At 40.0% G+C, this 14,868-nt stretch overlaps 1 protein-coding gene across 1 annotated transcript; it reads right to left on the bottom strand.

Annotated features, from left to right (window-relative positions):
• Nucleotides 1-2,132: 2,132 nt before the first annotated feature.
• LOC114874443 (cytochrome c oxidase assembly protein COX15 homolog) lies at nucleotides 2,133-4,854 on the bottom strand. Its single transcript, XM_029183700.2, has 6 exons — nucleotides 4,597-4,854; nucleotides 4,339-4,498; nucleotides 4,118-4,244; nucleotides 3,828-3,960; nucleotides 3,137-3,761; nucleotides 2,133-3,072 (listed from the first exon to the last, which is right to left on the bottom strand). Exons 2-6 carry the CDS (start codon nucleotides 4,495-4,497, stop codon nucleotides 2,818-2,820), a joined length of 1,299 nt encoding a protein of 432 aa, XP_029039533.2. The 5' UTR covers nucleotide 4,498; nucleotides 4,597-4,854; the 3' UTR covers nucleotides 2,133-2,817.
• Nucleotides 4,855-14,868: the final 10,014 nt, after the last annotated feature.

The following is a 14,868-nucleotide window of genomic DNA, read 5'->3' as shown; positions in this document are numbered from 1 at the left end:
TAATATACATGTATATATATACATATATGTTATAATAATTAGATACTATTGTGTTAAAATTGTGGGTTGTGATTATTTAATTTTTGCTAATTTATACTAGATCAGAAAAAATATGCTGCTAACTAAAAATAAATTGCTACAAACGTCTAATTACAATCAATTTTAACATTAACACATACGCAGATAAGATAGACAAAAAATTGGCTAACGTATCACATTTAATTCAAAACAGAAATGTTATAAATTTATTTGTTAGTACCAACGAAGGTGCTGGTGCTGTAACAATTGAAAAACAAAGTATACATGTAGAAAATTATTTATGCTGCTTATTAAACCATGTTGCATAATTATATAAGAAGTAAGTAATACACTTAAAAAAATTATAACAATAATAATAATATTAATAAGAAAATTACATAAATATTGAATATAAAAACACAATGGACAATAGTGAAAAAGGAACAAAGTATATACTGCTTGTTACAATACATTTTCATTTCATTTTTTCTTTTTTTAAATACATTTCATGTTCGAAATTTTTTTTACATTTGTAGTAATTAATTTTAATTTTGATTGAAAAGCAGTTACTACTGCTTTTTGTTACACTCTTCAATGATATATAGATTTTTGGTATCTTTTCTTTTGGTAAATTCTCGAAATTTTTGTGAATGTATTATGAATGTTTATAGGACGTAAGTTTGCATTGTTTGGTAAAAATGTCTTTGGTCTATTAAAGGCCTAAAGTTTACGATTCCTTCCTATAAGTACTAATAAGATATTGTATTTTAAGATCTATACAGTTGAATGATGCACAGAGGAAAAAAAAAAAACATAAGACTAATATTGAATTACATGTGGTGCAGAATTTATAATTTTTATACAATTTTATCAGTACTATCACTTTCACATTCGTGTTATTTGTGCTTATGATAAAATGATCAACACAGTAAAATAAGTACTACTAATTTAATTTAATGGCACTTAATTCTTACTTCTGTCCCACATGTTATATAAAAAGATGGTCTAAAATATAATTATACAAAATGACATATTATAAGTGTGAATTTATTGATTGTACTAACACAACAGTGATAAAGTTTGTTTACATATGCATTGATCGTAAAATTATAATATATAATATTGCGTGTGCGTGTATGTTTAATACGTAATACATAGAAATATATCGGTATGGAGATATATACGTTGGTTCCACTATTCTCAATTTGAGTGTCAAAACAAAAGTATTTAATCTTATAAATAACTTATTTATAAATTGGATAATTACGCGCAATTTAAAGTAATACAATAATTGGAAGCAATTGTTAAGAGTATGAACATCAAAGTGTATGAAACCCTGTTCATATAACAAGAAAAGAAAACAGTTTCATATTATCTATTATGCATTTGTTTGATACACTACCAAAAGCAGTGTAACTAAATGTTGCATCTCTTTTGAATTTATAAATTTAAGAGTTTTATATATACCATTCTTGTATCTTTATTGTGTTCACAAACTATGGTTTCTTTACACAAAGAAAGATGATGTCTTATTATTGTAATATGTAATGATATATCAACAATATGCAATCAAATGATATTTCGGTTTTTTTCACCATATGATTTCTTTGGTGAAGCAGTACCATCGATTAAAGTATTATTTTACATGTTCTGTAAGTTCACAATACACTAATGGGAATGGTAATACCGCATTTATGAAAACGCATTCGTTACCAGAAACTAATTAAGACATACAATCGTTACTGGAATGACAAATTCTATCAGACTGATATTAGTTTTGCAATATAGGATTTGGGTTATCTGCAATATACTGAAAGAGACTGCATTTTAAGTTCTTTTTGATTGATATTCAAACAGTAAAGAAAGATTATTTTGTGTATAGTATCAATTAAATTGTATGTTTTTCGTGCATATTCATACAAAGATTTTAATAATGTTGTGTTTTTCTTAAGTGATATAATTTTTATATGTATGAGTGATAAAATACATTTTTCTTGAATACTCATGTCCATGTAATATTGAACAAGAAATGTGATGCGGCGCGATTGCTATATTACAAAGTGAAAATATGACGAGTGTACATAAAAGCGTTACAATAACGAAAGTGCAATTCAAAACGCCTATTAAATGTTGCTACTGCTTAATATTAATATTGCTATGTTGGACCAATGCGTACAAGGCGTTTAAAAAAAAAAAGGAAATGAAAGAATGACTGATTGGAGATAAGGTAGAACAACTGCCAATAAATAAAGCAAAATTCATTGTGTTGCTAATCAGAAATTAGATAATATTAAAAAATTTTTGGAATGTTAACAAAAACATTATTAGGTAGCAATTATTGATTAAGCAGGGTTTACACATTTTTTAAACTAATTAAAGAAATAATATTACTTACCAAAGCTGGTTTTTGAAATTAGGTGCCAGTACTAACATCATTAAATATTTAATATGTGGCTAAGTTTAGAAAAGGACAAGTGATGTTAGTAGTCAATTTCTTTTGATTTATAATTTACAGCTATAATTCTGTCAGGTCCAAGATATATAACACCATTGAATTATAAAAATGCTCTATATAATTGTTTATTATTATCTTAAAATAGGTATTTATTTGTTCTTTATAAACATCAAATTATAAATACATTTTCAAACTATGAAATTACTTAATCTTCTGTATTTTGATTATAGTAATATTACTTTAAAGTAAATACATGTAAATTAATTTCTAGGAATATTGATTATTATAACTTAATGCATTGTCAAATAAAGTATAATGTTGTGAAAATTTTTCGTCTTTAAACTTTATTTAACAATGTACTTTAAATACTTCAGTTCATGGCACAACCAAATTATTGTACTCAAAACAAGAAGGCTACCAGATTGATGAGCTGCAGCTAATGCTAGAGGCACATGATGTACCAATGTTGAAATGCCTAGTAGTACTTGAAAATAACCGGCGCAAAGAACTGCTAATATGGCTTTTTTAGCGTTACCAGGAAGCTTGTATTTACGAGATACAATTCCGATGTAAGTTATTAATGCTAAAGTAGTAATTGCCTGTAAAAAAAAAAATAAATTATATTACCCTAGTTTTAATCTAAACTGTATCTTTAAAACGTACCAAAATTCTGTGATCAAATTGTACAGTAGTTGCATTCTCTGTAAAATTTTTCCACTTAGGTGATACCGCAAATACGTCATCCGGTATCCACTTGTTCGCCATTTTTGGAAAAGTGTTATAAATAAGACCTGCATCCATTCCTGCTACAAAAGCTCCAGACAAAGCAGTAAAGAAAACTAATCCTTTTGTTGAATGAACTAACATTCTAAATCTTTTCAGCTTCAGCTTCATTTCGCTAGTACTAATATTTAAATTATTAAGGTTTAATTTTTCAGCAGGAATTAAGTAATCTAAAGCATTGTATAAAAATCCAGTATATATAATAAATGCCAGTCCTAAATGCGCGGCTAAGCGATACTGCGAAACACGTGGAACATCTGACGGTTCTATAAAACGATCTTCTAAACCAGACTTGACCATGTACCAACCCATCAATCCTTGTAAACCAATTAATGAACCCAAAACGGCTACTCTAGTTTTCATTCCTGGCTTCAGCATACCTTTAGCCCAGAAGTATGTTGCTGGAATTATAAATACAGCGCCTATTAAACGTCCCCACATTCTATGTAAGTATTCCATCCACCAAATTCGTTTAAATTGTTCCAATGTCATATTTTGATTAGTGCTATAAAAAATTTACATGAAAATATAGTTTCATGAGATATACAATCAATCTGTTACTAATTCTTACATTTTGTATTCAGGAAACTGTTTATAACGTTCAAATTCTGTTTGCCACTGACTTTCAGTAGTAGGCATTTTTTCACCAAGTAATCTCCAAGTAACCATTGATAGGCCAGATTCTGTAAGTCTTGTTACACCTCCTAAACAAATAGGAAATGATAAACAATTGTTGATTTTTCTTTTGACGTACTTTATTTATATATTCAAAATTTAAGTATTACTTTCCGTATGTTTGATCTACAATAACTTTAATAACAGTACAGACATAATAGTAAAGTAAAAGATAAAGAGCTATACCTAAAACCACAGCTATGAAAACCATACCACCACAAGTTAACATCCATTTGCCTACAATTTTATCTGATTTCTGGGATGATTTTGATGCAAAACCTAAAGCTATAGTTTTGCCCTGTCTAAGTAAACTCTATAAATTAAATAATTAAATAAGTAACATTAAATAATCTTACATTATCTATAAATGATAAATGTACTTTTTAAATAGAATTAATATTCAATACCTTATGTAAAAAAATGGAATTTCTTTTTATTAATGTACATGTGGTATTTACAATTTTTTGTGGTTGAGTATATGTGTACAAATTTTTCTGAATTTGTAAAATTCTGGTTGCAGTGCTTTTACTTTTTGTTAAAGCACAATATCTTACCAAACTTAACATGCTAAAAAAAGTTAAATTCTTTAATAAACTGTAAGGAGTAGTGTTTAAATTAAAATGACATATGTATGTATATATATAATCTTCAATGTATTTACTTACGCTGCAATGTTATACAATAATATTTTAAATACATAACATAGTTAACATGCGCGTGTGATATGTTCTCTCGTTGAACGAATAATGCATAATATCAGATTTACAATTCGCAAACTTCTACATCATAAATTACAATAATTGTAATTATTCTTAAGATTATTTCTAAACAATTGTGTATTCCAACATATTTTTTGTTTGTTATAAATAGCTGTAAAGCAATGTGCAACTTTTAACCTTACAGAAAATAATAAACATTCAAGACATCTGGAGTAAAACTAAGTAAGCTCTTTTCTATAGTTCAATAAGTTGACGTTGGTCGATAATCATTGATAAGTAAGATTTCTTAAGAAACATAAGGATCAACTAATGGTAACTGATTTGTTATATACAATTTTTTAATCGTCGTCAGATGGCACTTTAACATAAACATACAAATTGTGAAATGCGACGGATCAGATTGATGTGTAATTTCATTTCATTCAACCGAATTTCATTTATTTGCAATAAGATTTAAGTTTCTTAAATAGTTACGCACGATATTCTTCCGTTATACAATGTTGAAGTTATGCATGAAATTGCTAATCAAAATGCTAAGTGTAAGAAAACGTCAAGTAGGTATCGAACCATCATCGATTATAAGATAATAATGTAATGATCTTTAATGAGATTTACACATGTACTCTGAGAAAACATCATTAGATTCCGAAACAGCTTTGCAATCACAGAACTCTAGCCGCACAAGAGTCGAAAAGCAATTGAGCGTAGGCGTGAAGCGATTCCTTTATAGGAATACGAGAATCAACGTGGAAACTTAATTATTCGGCCTATTGCGCACGCATATGTGTGTGTGTATAAGTGTGCTTTCGTTGAGTGTTTCATCTATTAGAAAATAACGTTGACCTCATCTCTTCCGATAGAACACGAAAAATGCTTCGACCTGTTTAGGTTAAGTAAGTTCCATCGAATGGATTAACGATCATCGATCTTCGAGTGCACTAATATCATTGCTCCGTTTCACGGGATAATGTATGAGAAAAAAAATTAAGGTTAAATCAGAGTAATCTATATCTTTTGAAAGCAAGTAGGTGTTAGCTATTGACAACACTTAATCCTTGCTAAATATCATTGAAAATGAATCGTGAACCAGTGGTATTAAATCGGTTAGCATAAATTTTCACCAAGCACGAGTAAATTTGCCATGTAAATAGACGATTGCGTTCTCTATTAAACGAACACGATGCACAGTGATTTCAAACCGGTGAGTTTTTTTTACCATCCATTGGTTCGAATTGCTAAGATCCCTCCCGTCTGTTTCCTTACAGTATAAGGCAAATTAGCGCCCGATTAGTGAGCGAGCCCCTTGGGATCCGAAAATATTCTCACGGTCCATGAAGTATCGAGGAACCGGTGAGAAAGTAAAGAAAAGGAACGTCAGAGGTATATGACACGTATTTCATATTTTATTTCGACAAACATTGTCAACGAACGAGTTTCGGTCATCGAATCTCTGCGCATGCGCCTGACGCATGCGCAGGATTTACAGTGTGCGCACATTTTTGAATTTTCAAATTCTATGTACTTTAGGAAAACTCGACTAATATTACATAATGACATGCAGAAAATATAGCATATATGGTATGTATATACATAATATAAGTGGTATCGGTGTTACGCAACCATATAATCCTAGATTACAGCAATTACATTTTTGCCCGCAGTGCATTTCCATCCGAATCATATATGGAGGCGCTACCCTATCGGATAGCCATCGGCGCGAGCAATCTGGCATGCGCGGCCGTTCTCGTGAATGGGCACGGCTCGTGGACCAAGCGGCGGCCGTATGAATGAAATAGTAAATATAATTGACAGAAGGGCAGGCGTGGGCAGGCCAGTCAGAACAGGCAAGCAGAAACAGGCGGAACGAGGTGCAAGACGGGAACGGCGTTTTATACGCGGCAGGCGTAGGATCGAGGTCATCACCTTTCTATCATCCGAAGAGCCTAGATAGCACTTTTTTTGTCTCTCTTCTTTTTTTCCTATCTTACACGTTTCGACACCTCTTGGATATCCTTGATACTCTTTATTCGGTTATTATCGTTTGGTCTGATAAGATTTTTAATAACAAATTTTTTTTATCTCCTTTTCTCCCAGAAAATATTAGGACAAATGAAACTTTTACTAGAAAGTAACGAGGGTGATACCGTGCCAGCTGTTTGCACTGATCTCTCGTTAACTTTCTCATGATCCATGCAGCTATCCAAATGAGCGTTGATAACGTTTAACGTAGCTGTGAATTGCTTGTTTACCTACGTCAAGAGGCGAAGGCTTAGGTGAGCCGTAAAATTTCGGTTCCCCCTTTGGTCAGCTGGTTCCAGGGACTCGTCATAAAAGTTTGGCCCATCACCGTTAGGCTGACGGTGTCGCAACTCGACTACGGTAGTCAAATTAATCGTCGTTACGGAAACGGAAGAACCCTGAAGATTTCTATTTCTATTAGGGCCTTTGTGCGCGAGCGGTAAGTAGGATTCCCTGTAGGTCCTGCCAGGTTAAAGCGTTACGTGACGATGAAGACAGATCCGCCCTCGGCCGCGGGTACTGGCTGTGGAGAACGTTGAAGGAGAGCTGCGCCAGTTCTTGGCCGGTCGGTCTGCCTTTTCTCTCCTCCCTTCTCCCCCGACTCCCTTCCCCGTCGAGTCGTCGAGTGACGACCAAAGACGGTAGGAAGGTACGGTTTCCGGTCGCCCACGCGACAACCTAGCCGGAGCTCTCTCGCGTCAGGCAGCGGCGTTGTGAAAATCCTCTCGATTCAGGTGTCCGGATAGCGCTCACGGAGTGGTAAACCTGGCGCAACACCCTGCCACTATGGTGGGGAGGGCACCATGATCCAAGCAAGATGGAGAACAATTTGTAGATTTCTATTCCTGCCGATACATCGATCTACGTTCCCGAGCACCCTACGTCTGATCAATCTTTTCGACACCATAACTCTAATGAAATAGTTTTCGACTATAAGGAAACACGAATTTCTTCAGGAAGTATCAAGACGAGCAACGACTTTCATTTGCTATGAGAAACACGACGGATATGTTTCTCGAGACAACTGGAGCGTCGCGTTTTAATCTTACCATTTGTCGAGAGACAGTAGAGCGACTGCGTCTCGAGTTTCTCCTTTTTCAAATTCATTTCCTCGGACAATTAGCTTTCCTTTCGCTCGTTCGCTTTCCAGCTTCGATTGCTCAACGAGCAATAATTACATTCGAACGTTACACGTCGCGAACGTATCGGGAGAGCAGCCCGCTAGGGGTTGATTCGAGGCATTGTCGGTGGAACGTTGTTTGGCCGTTGTCGAGCACGGCGGGACGCACGATTAATGATACGTTTCATACTCGTTTTCGTTCATTGTCGATGCTAATCGATTACTGGCCTCGCGAGAGCACAAGTTCCAACGCCATTAGTTAAGATTCGAATAAATTTCGGGTGAAAGTGGTCTAGGGACGAAGGGTCGATCGATCCTCCCAGTGATAAATTTACCTGTCAATTAACTTCATTTCACCTTTCAGCCGTTCGAGAGAATCGCTGGACACTCGCTGATGTAGAACCGTAATTAAAATCGTATGCCCTGGATCATTTGTAAACAAATCGATTGACGCAACTCTTCACGATCCGCTCGTTGCAAGAGACATGGATAGCTTCATGGATCGTTCAAGGACTTGGTCGTTTCGTCATCTTGCGCTTGAGTCAAATATCGTGTGAGAAGTTGGAAATATTGTCGCTTAATTAGCAGACCTTCTGCGAAACGGAGACCAGTCAGAAGAAGAGACATATGTAGAAACGTGGACGATATTGATCCAACTTTGAAAATATTCTCCAATGAGCATCAAACATCCCAACAACATCAATAAGGACTCCGGATACCAAACCCATCCAATTCGGAACACCATCTTCCTGGTTTTTTAATTGATTGGCCATTCAATTAAAATAGCCACCCGATTGGTCAACTCCACTCAACTGGAGCGTCACGCAACAATGACTCCAGTTCTGGATAAATAGGGACACCCAGTGCGGGACCAACCAGTATCAGGTTGTCTCTCGCCCTGAAGAATTAAACTGCAATGTTTACGAAACGTCGGTAACAAACCGTCAACCAACGGGGCTCCATCCCGGAAGCCAAATCTTATTCAAATCTTCAGTTGTTATAAGTTCAAAATTGGCCATTTGATATGCAACAGCCTAATAGTTCTGAGAATCCTCTACACGGTTTTAAGGATTTCTTCTTCCTCCTCGACTTGCCGTGACGTCGCGACGTATGTGCCTCTCTTCTCTTTCCTTTTTCTCGCTTTCTATTATTCTCTCCTTCTCGTGGTACTCTATTCCTCTCTCGTTGGATGCTGTTCCTCTCAGAAAGTCCCTTCGAAGAGGTAGGGCACGCGAATGTGGGAGGGAGAGTTTCCGGTCGCCCACGCGCCTTTGCAACAACCACTTCGCTGAGGTATCAGGGACAAAACACGGGCCGGCGGATGTCTCTTCTCTTCTGCGCAAATGAAGAAGTCGCCTTGCATTTGGCAAATATAATGAAAGCTCCCTGTTTCGTTTTCGCGTCGGCCTGTTCCGTGACCTGCCGCTCGAAACCCCTTGCGTTTCGTTCCGTTTCCTTTCCGCTTCTCTCTCTCCCTCTCTCTCTCTCTTTCTCTCTTATTAAATCTTCCAGGAATTAAATTTATTCTTTGTCGTATTTGATCGTAATCATGTAACGAGAGAATTCCGACGATGCGTACGGTAATTTGAAAGGAACAGCCTGGCTAATTAAGGAGACTTAACGCTCTAGCAAGCGGAAAATGATGAGTTTTTTTACGGCTGTTTGAATCCGATGTAGTTAACAACACGATCGATATAATTAGACAATAATTGAATTTATTGCAGGTGATGAAATGAAAGATGACTCGTAGGTGTTGTTTGTGGCAGGATTACGTTAAGACTCCGAAGAAATGCGAAGAAAAGAAAAAAGAAGACGTTCGTGTTCGATGTCTTTTGAACGAACAGGAATTAGAAAGCACACGGTGGCAAAGAAGGCAAGTCCTACGAAGGGTACAGAGTCGCGTTGTCGCTGTGGAGCAATAGAAAGGTAGCGGCGATTACGAGGCTTAAAAATAGCAATGACGACTGATCCGTCCACGCGTGCAAGCCGATCGTTTCGTATCGGTTTGGACTCGCTCGGATGTCGTAGGTTTCGCTAGAGGCAGGTCAAGGCGTTGCGGGGATTAACTGTGCACGATCGTAAAGCACCCCTCGCGAATCCTCGCGCAAACCCATCCGACTTGTACCGCGGCAGCTTGTCTCCTCTTTGTTGGAGCCTTGTAACCGCGTCGTGTAGTCAAATTGAGCGATCACGCCCTTTCCTTTTCTTCTTTTTCTTCTTCTTCTTCTTCTTCTTCTTCTCGTTGCGACGATTTAACCACAGATAGATAGGAATTAACATGGAAATTAAGGCGACTCCGCTTACGCTAACAACACCGTTCTTTGCTTTGCTTTGCCGTCGATCAGAGTAGTAGTAAAGACATTAAATATTTAACTGTTCTCGTGTTCATGTATTTTTCTTCTTTCAGGCTGCAGAGCGGGAAATTGTTTGTCCGCGACCGATTCCAACGGTACATTGGAACCACTCGACAGAGAAAAAGAGAACGGACTCTTCCAGCGTACGCACCACCCACCACGAAGTACTCGAGGAACGAGGATTGTTCGTCCTTCGAGAGGGGAATTCGGCGCTAAAGCCATCTTCTTCATCGCCTCCCTGTTTTCGTTTTCTTCCTACCTCTGTTGTTCTTTTTCTTCAGCGCTCGCGCGCTCACTCGGGACCGTCTAGCGGAAAAAGAAGGCGACCGAGGGATTTTTAGGGGCGTCGAGGCGACCGTGCGAAATCGACTTCACCGCGAAGATCACGGTAATATTGAATAATAATACGATATAATTTAATAACCGTGCCGCTGGATGATGCTTAATGACGATAATGCCCGAGCAGGACGGCCACCTAAGATCAGCAGGGAGGCAGATAAGTTTGCAGGTTGTTCCGCTTAATCGCGTGTTTATACGCGCTATAGATAAATATATCCTTTCTCTTGCACGTTGTAAGCTCAATTAACGAAATGTACGCTCTTCATTTCGTGAACAACGATCATCGGTTACGGTGTTCGTTCGCGTTGGCCTTCGGGACGAACCTTGGAACAAAGGCACGGACAAAAGGGACCACCGAACGGGCAGCTTGTAGGTAATCTATAGATTAATTGTGGCCTTGACGGGGTATAAAGTTTAACTCGATATCAAACTTGCAGGCTGCACGCTGTTCCGCGGCTCTGAAGATAGACAATGGATCAGAGAGGCTGGTTATCCAATGCGGTCATATTAAGTAACCGCGAGGCTGGTTCATAATCGCGATCGTATCTGACCGTAAGATGTCCCAACTTATAGTCAGCGTATCCCGAGAATTTATGTCACAAGTTGCACGCTGATAGTTGGTCGGTTAATCCGACGAAAAACGAGCGAATTGTTAATCACTGACAACGATTAGAGGATAGAAATGCTGACGAGGAAGAAAGCAGCGCGATGCAAATAACAGGAATGTAGGACGGCTGGAATCGCTAGCAAGGTTCCAGGAGACGCAAGATTTATTGGGAATGGTGCGTTTAATTGCTTTAAACGATACTCATCTCCGCGACTGTAATCACTGTTGCGTCACGGTTGCAGGTAATCAGCATGGTCTTTACGATTACCGCGAGAGTACTCGAGGTGCACGCAAAACCAGAGAAATCATCGACGTTCGGATAAAAGTACGACGAACAGGCTGTTCGTTCGTGTCCCAGAGATCGCTCCCCGATGGATTTATATTGGCAGTCGATTAAATTTCTTCGAGCAATTTACATCGGCTGATTTATCCATCGCATCGGATCGGTCGTAAATAAGTGTAGCGTGTGGTGCGTGGCGCGCCTCGAGTATCACCGTTTACGACTGAATCGACAGAAAAAGACAGAAGTAAGGAAGTTGGCGAGAAAGAAAGGAGAAAACGGAGGAATCTGGGAAGCGGAGGTCCGAAAGAGTCGTAATTTCGCGGCGAATCGCGAGGGTGAGGACGATGGCTCGAAACGGAGAGGAACGGTGGACAAACCGTCGCTGGACTTTCGACCGCGCGACGCCACCGGGGAAGGAAGGAAGACGGGAGGTAGGGGGATGTGCCGGAGGAAAAAATATAAAAAAAAGAAAAACGACCGGGTAAATAAAGATCGACCCGTCTCCCACGCCCGTGACCATTGTTATTATATATCCCGTGGGGTATTGTTCCCATGGGAAAACTGGACAGGCCCGTTCTACCACCTATAAGACACCGGCCAGCGAGAGAATATGCACGCACACAGGCTTTTTACTCGAGCCACGCCAGACTTCAGGTAACACACTCTCCTCTTTCGTCTCAGCGACGCGTGTGCTGCTCGCACGCGCGCGATCCGGCGAGCGTGTACCGTAGACACACGCACGAGACATGCCGCACACTCGAGCGCAGATTTGAGATATTGTGGGGGGCGTTCACCTCGCATCTCGGTCCTCGTTGTTCACTCGTGTTAGCGTGCACACATACGGTCACCGTCTACGCTTGTATTTCGTCTCCTCTACGTTTCCGTGCAAGGCATTGCAACGGGTATCCCCGTGTGCTTGTATACGCTGCACGGTGTATATGGTCGTCTTACGTCGTTGAAACACGCGCGCACACATCGCTTCGACGTGTACGTACAGTCAACGGAGGTACTTCGGTGGATGCTTGAGGAACAGGGTGCGGCTCAACCCACCTCGCTTGACTTACCTACCCGTATTACCGTCTAGGTAGGTATATCCAGGCGCGAGCCACGCAGGATACTATGCCATATTTGCATCCGTGATCCAGGACACGTGTGTATCCGCGGGAGCGCGTGTGCGTTCTTTTTTTCTTTTTAGTCATTTCTCTTCATTCCTCTTACCCTTTCGCATCTTCTTCCTTCGTTTACGTGGACCATTGCCTTCACCATGATGCACCACCGTGTCGTGATTTTCTCCGTGTCTCTTCTCCTCTTTCTCTTCTATCTCTCCCCACCTTTACTTCTTTTCGTTGATTTTGTTTTACCTTTGGTTTAGTCTCCCCTTCTTATCTCATTGCCCTCTTCTCTTTCCAGCTTTCTTGCTACATCTTTTGCGATAGTATTCCTGGTGTCTCTGGTTCAAAGGGATGCTTGCGGAGGATTATAAATCCCAAAGGAAGAATAGGGATATCGATACCGTGTCGTATGATCGCGAACGTACCGTGATGCAGAGTTCAACATTCGCCACCAGAAGGATCATCCAAGATACCAACTTTCTCGCAACTCCTCGCTCAATCATCCGCTCCTATAAAAGAAAGGTAATTCTAGTAAACGAATCCTTACGCAGTTCTCATCCTTTTTCCCTTACTCTCCATGTTTTCTTTTTCAGCGCAAAACATCGTACCACCGTAGAAAAGGAAATAATTTTGTCTGTTATCGCAGAAACTCGTCACAAGCTGGTCGATAATCAATAACGATGGGGACAGCGAGACTAGTCGGATGAACGAGTTGAATTCGCAAAGAAAAAATAAAGGAAGAAAGAAAAGCGCGTCGAAGCGAAGAACGGCGAGAACGGAGGAGCAGTGATTAACACCGTGGTCGATCCTGGAACGGCCTGGACGAAGATCGATGAGGATCAGAAAGGTGGCCGGAGCTGTGTATCACGGTAGCCGGCTCGTTATTCGAATTCCTGGGATTTCTCGACGTCGTCTGGAGTGGTCGGCACGCAAAGTCGCGTCTCATCCTCTTTCTAGCTGGACTTACCGAACCGGATGGCACGATCACCGGGGTCCAGGACCGCGTAATTAATTGATATAATAATCGTGACGGACGAGTCTTAATTTCATCGTGAGACGCACGCGTCCGTACTTCGGTAGCCTCGTTTCTCTCTTTCTCGTTCCGCATCGGCGACTCGACGACGGCGTCGAAGACGTTGAAGACGACGAATCATCGACGTCCGCTAGGACAGTCTTGCCAATAAGTCTCTCTTCAAGGTTGCCATCGCTGGACTACCATAATCCGCCTCGTAGATTATTATCGGCGAAAGAAGAAACTTGCGACATACACCGGTCACGCTTGTTCTTCCCTCTTTCGTATCGCGTCGCCTCTCTCCGCTTCGCTATCCTCCTACTCTTATGCTCGTTTTTTCACCTCGCTCGAAGCACGGAATAATAAACCGTGCGCTGTGACCATTAACAAGAGGCTAGAGCTTATGGTCAGCATCGTCGGGTATATCTGTGTTTGATTTGCGTTTGCCAGGAGAACGTATAATTCCTTATCTTAATTGAGCCGATTAGCATACTGTTAGGGAGCGGAGAGGCTCGCTTTAGACGCTCGTTGCACGCAATTTCGACGTGCCTGTACGAAAGCATCGCGTGCGTACGGGACCGAAACACAGGCGTCGCGCGGCTACTGGAATTTCGTTTCTCCAGGCTGCTTCGTCGTCCGCTCGATTAATCAAACGGGACGTTCCCAGTCGGAGGAGTATCCATTAGAAATTGATTCCCGTTTTCGATCGCCACTGAATTAATTTGTCGTTGTCCCATATAACTTTGGCGCTTCGTGCCTTCTCAAAATATCAACGGATAGGATTGCATCGTTTAACTCGAACGTACTTCATTAGAGAATTCTGAAAATTGTTTAGCGTCACAGTATCGTGGATACAAAATCGTTATAGAGCAAAGAATTAATTCGTTCATGGTTCCCGCTTGCGGTGTTCCTCTTTCTCTGAACGATTCATGGTGTCTCCGTCTAGCTAAGCGGAGTCGAAGACTTTCACCGCGGCGCTCGGTTGGTTCGTTCATTCATAAATTGATTATTAAAGGCTCGCCGGGGCCCGTTCGAACGCGAAAGATACGCGCGTACACGGTGGCACGAGCTACGATCGATCCCTCTCGCTTTTTCACCGCGTTCCCCGCACACGGTCGAAGATAAAATAATCAAAGCGACCGCGAAGAATCGCGAGCCTTTTAAAGGAAAAAAAAGCTTCCGCGACCGGCAGCCGGCTATTAATTTGTTCGCTGTAACGAGTACTTAGCCACGCGAACAAGAAGCATTCATCCTTTGGTTTTTCATCTCGCGTTCCGCTCGTATGTTTTCAGGTTTCTTCAGCAGGAGTAGCGTGCAGGAGTAGTTGTGTGTCACTGATATTATCCACATCAACGGAACAGGCTTTTCGGAA

This window comes from Osmia bicornis, chromosome 9 (genome assembly GCF_907164935.1).
Source record: "Osmia bicornis bicornis chromosome 9, iOsmBic2.1, whole genome shotgun sequence".
NCBI classification, from domain to species: Eukaryota; Metazoa; Arthropoda; class Insecta; order Hymenoptera; family Megachilidae; genus Osmia; species Osmia bicornis.
The sequence above is the reverse complement of the archived record's forward strand: the minus strand, read 5'-3'. Positions and strand labels throughout refer to the sequence as shown.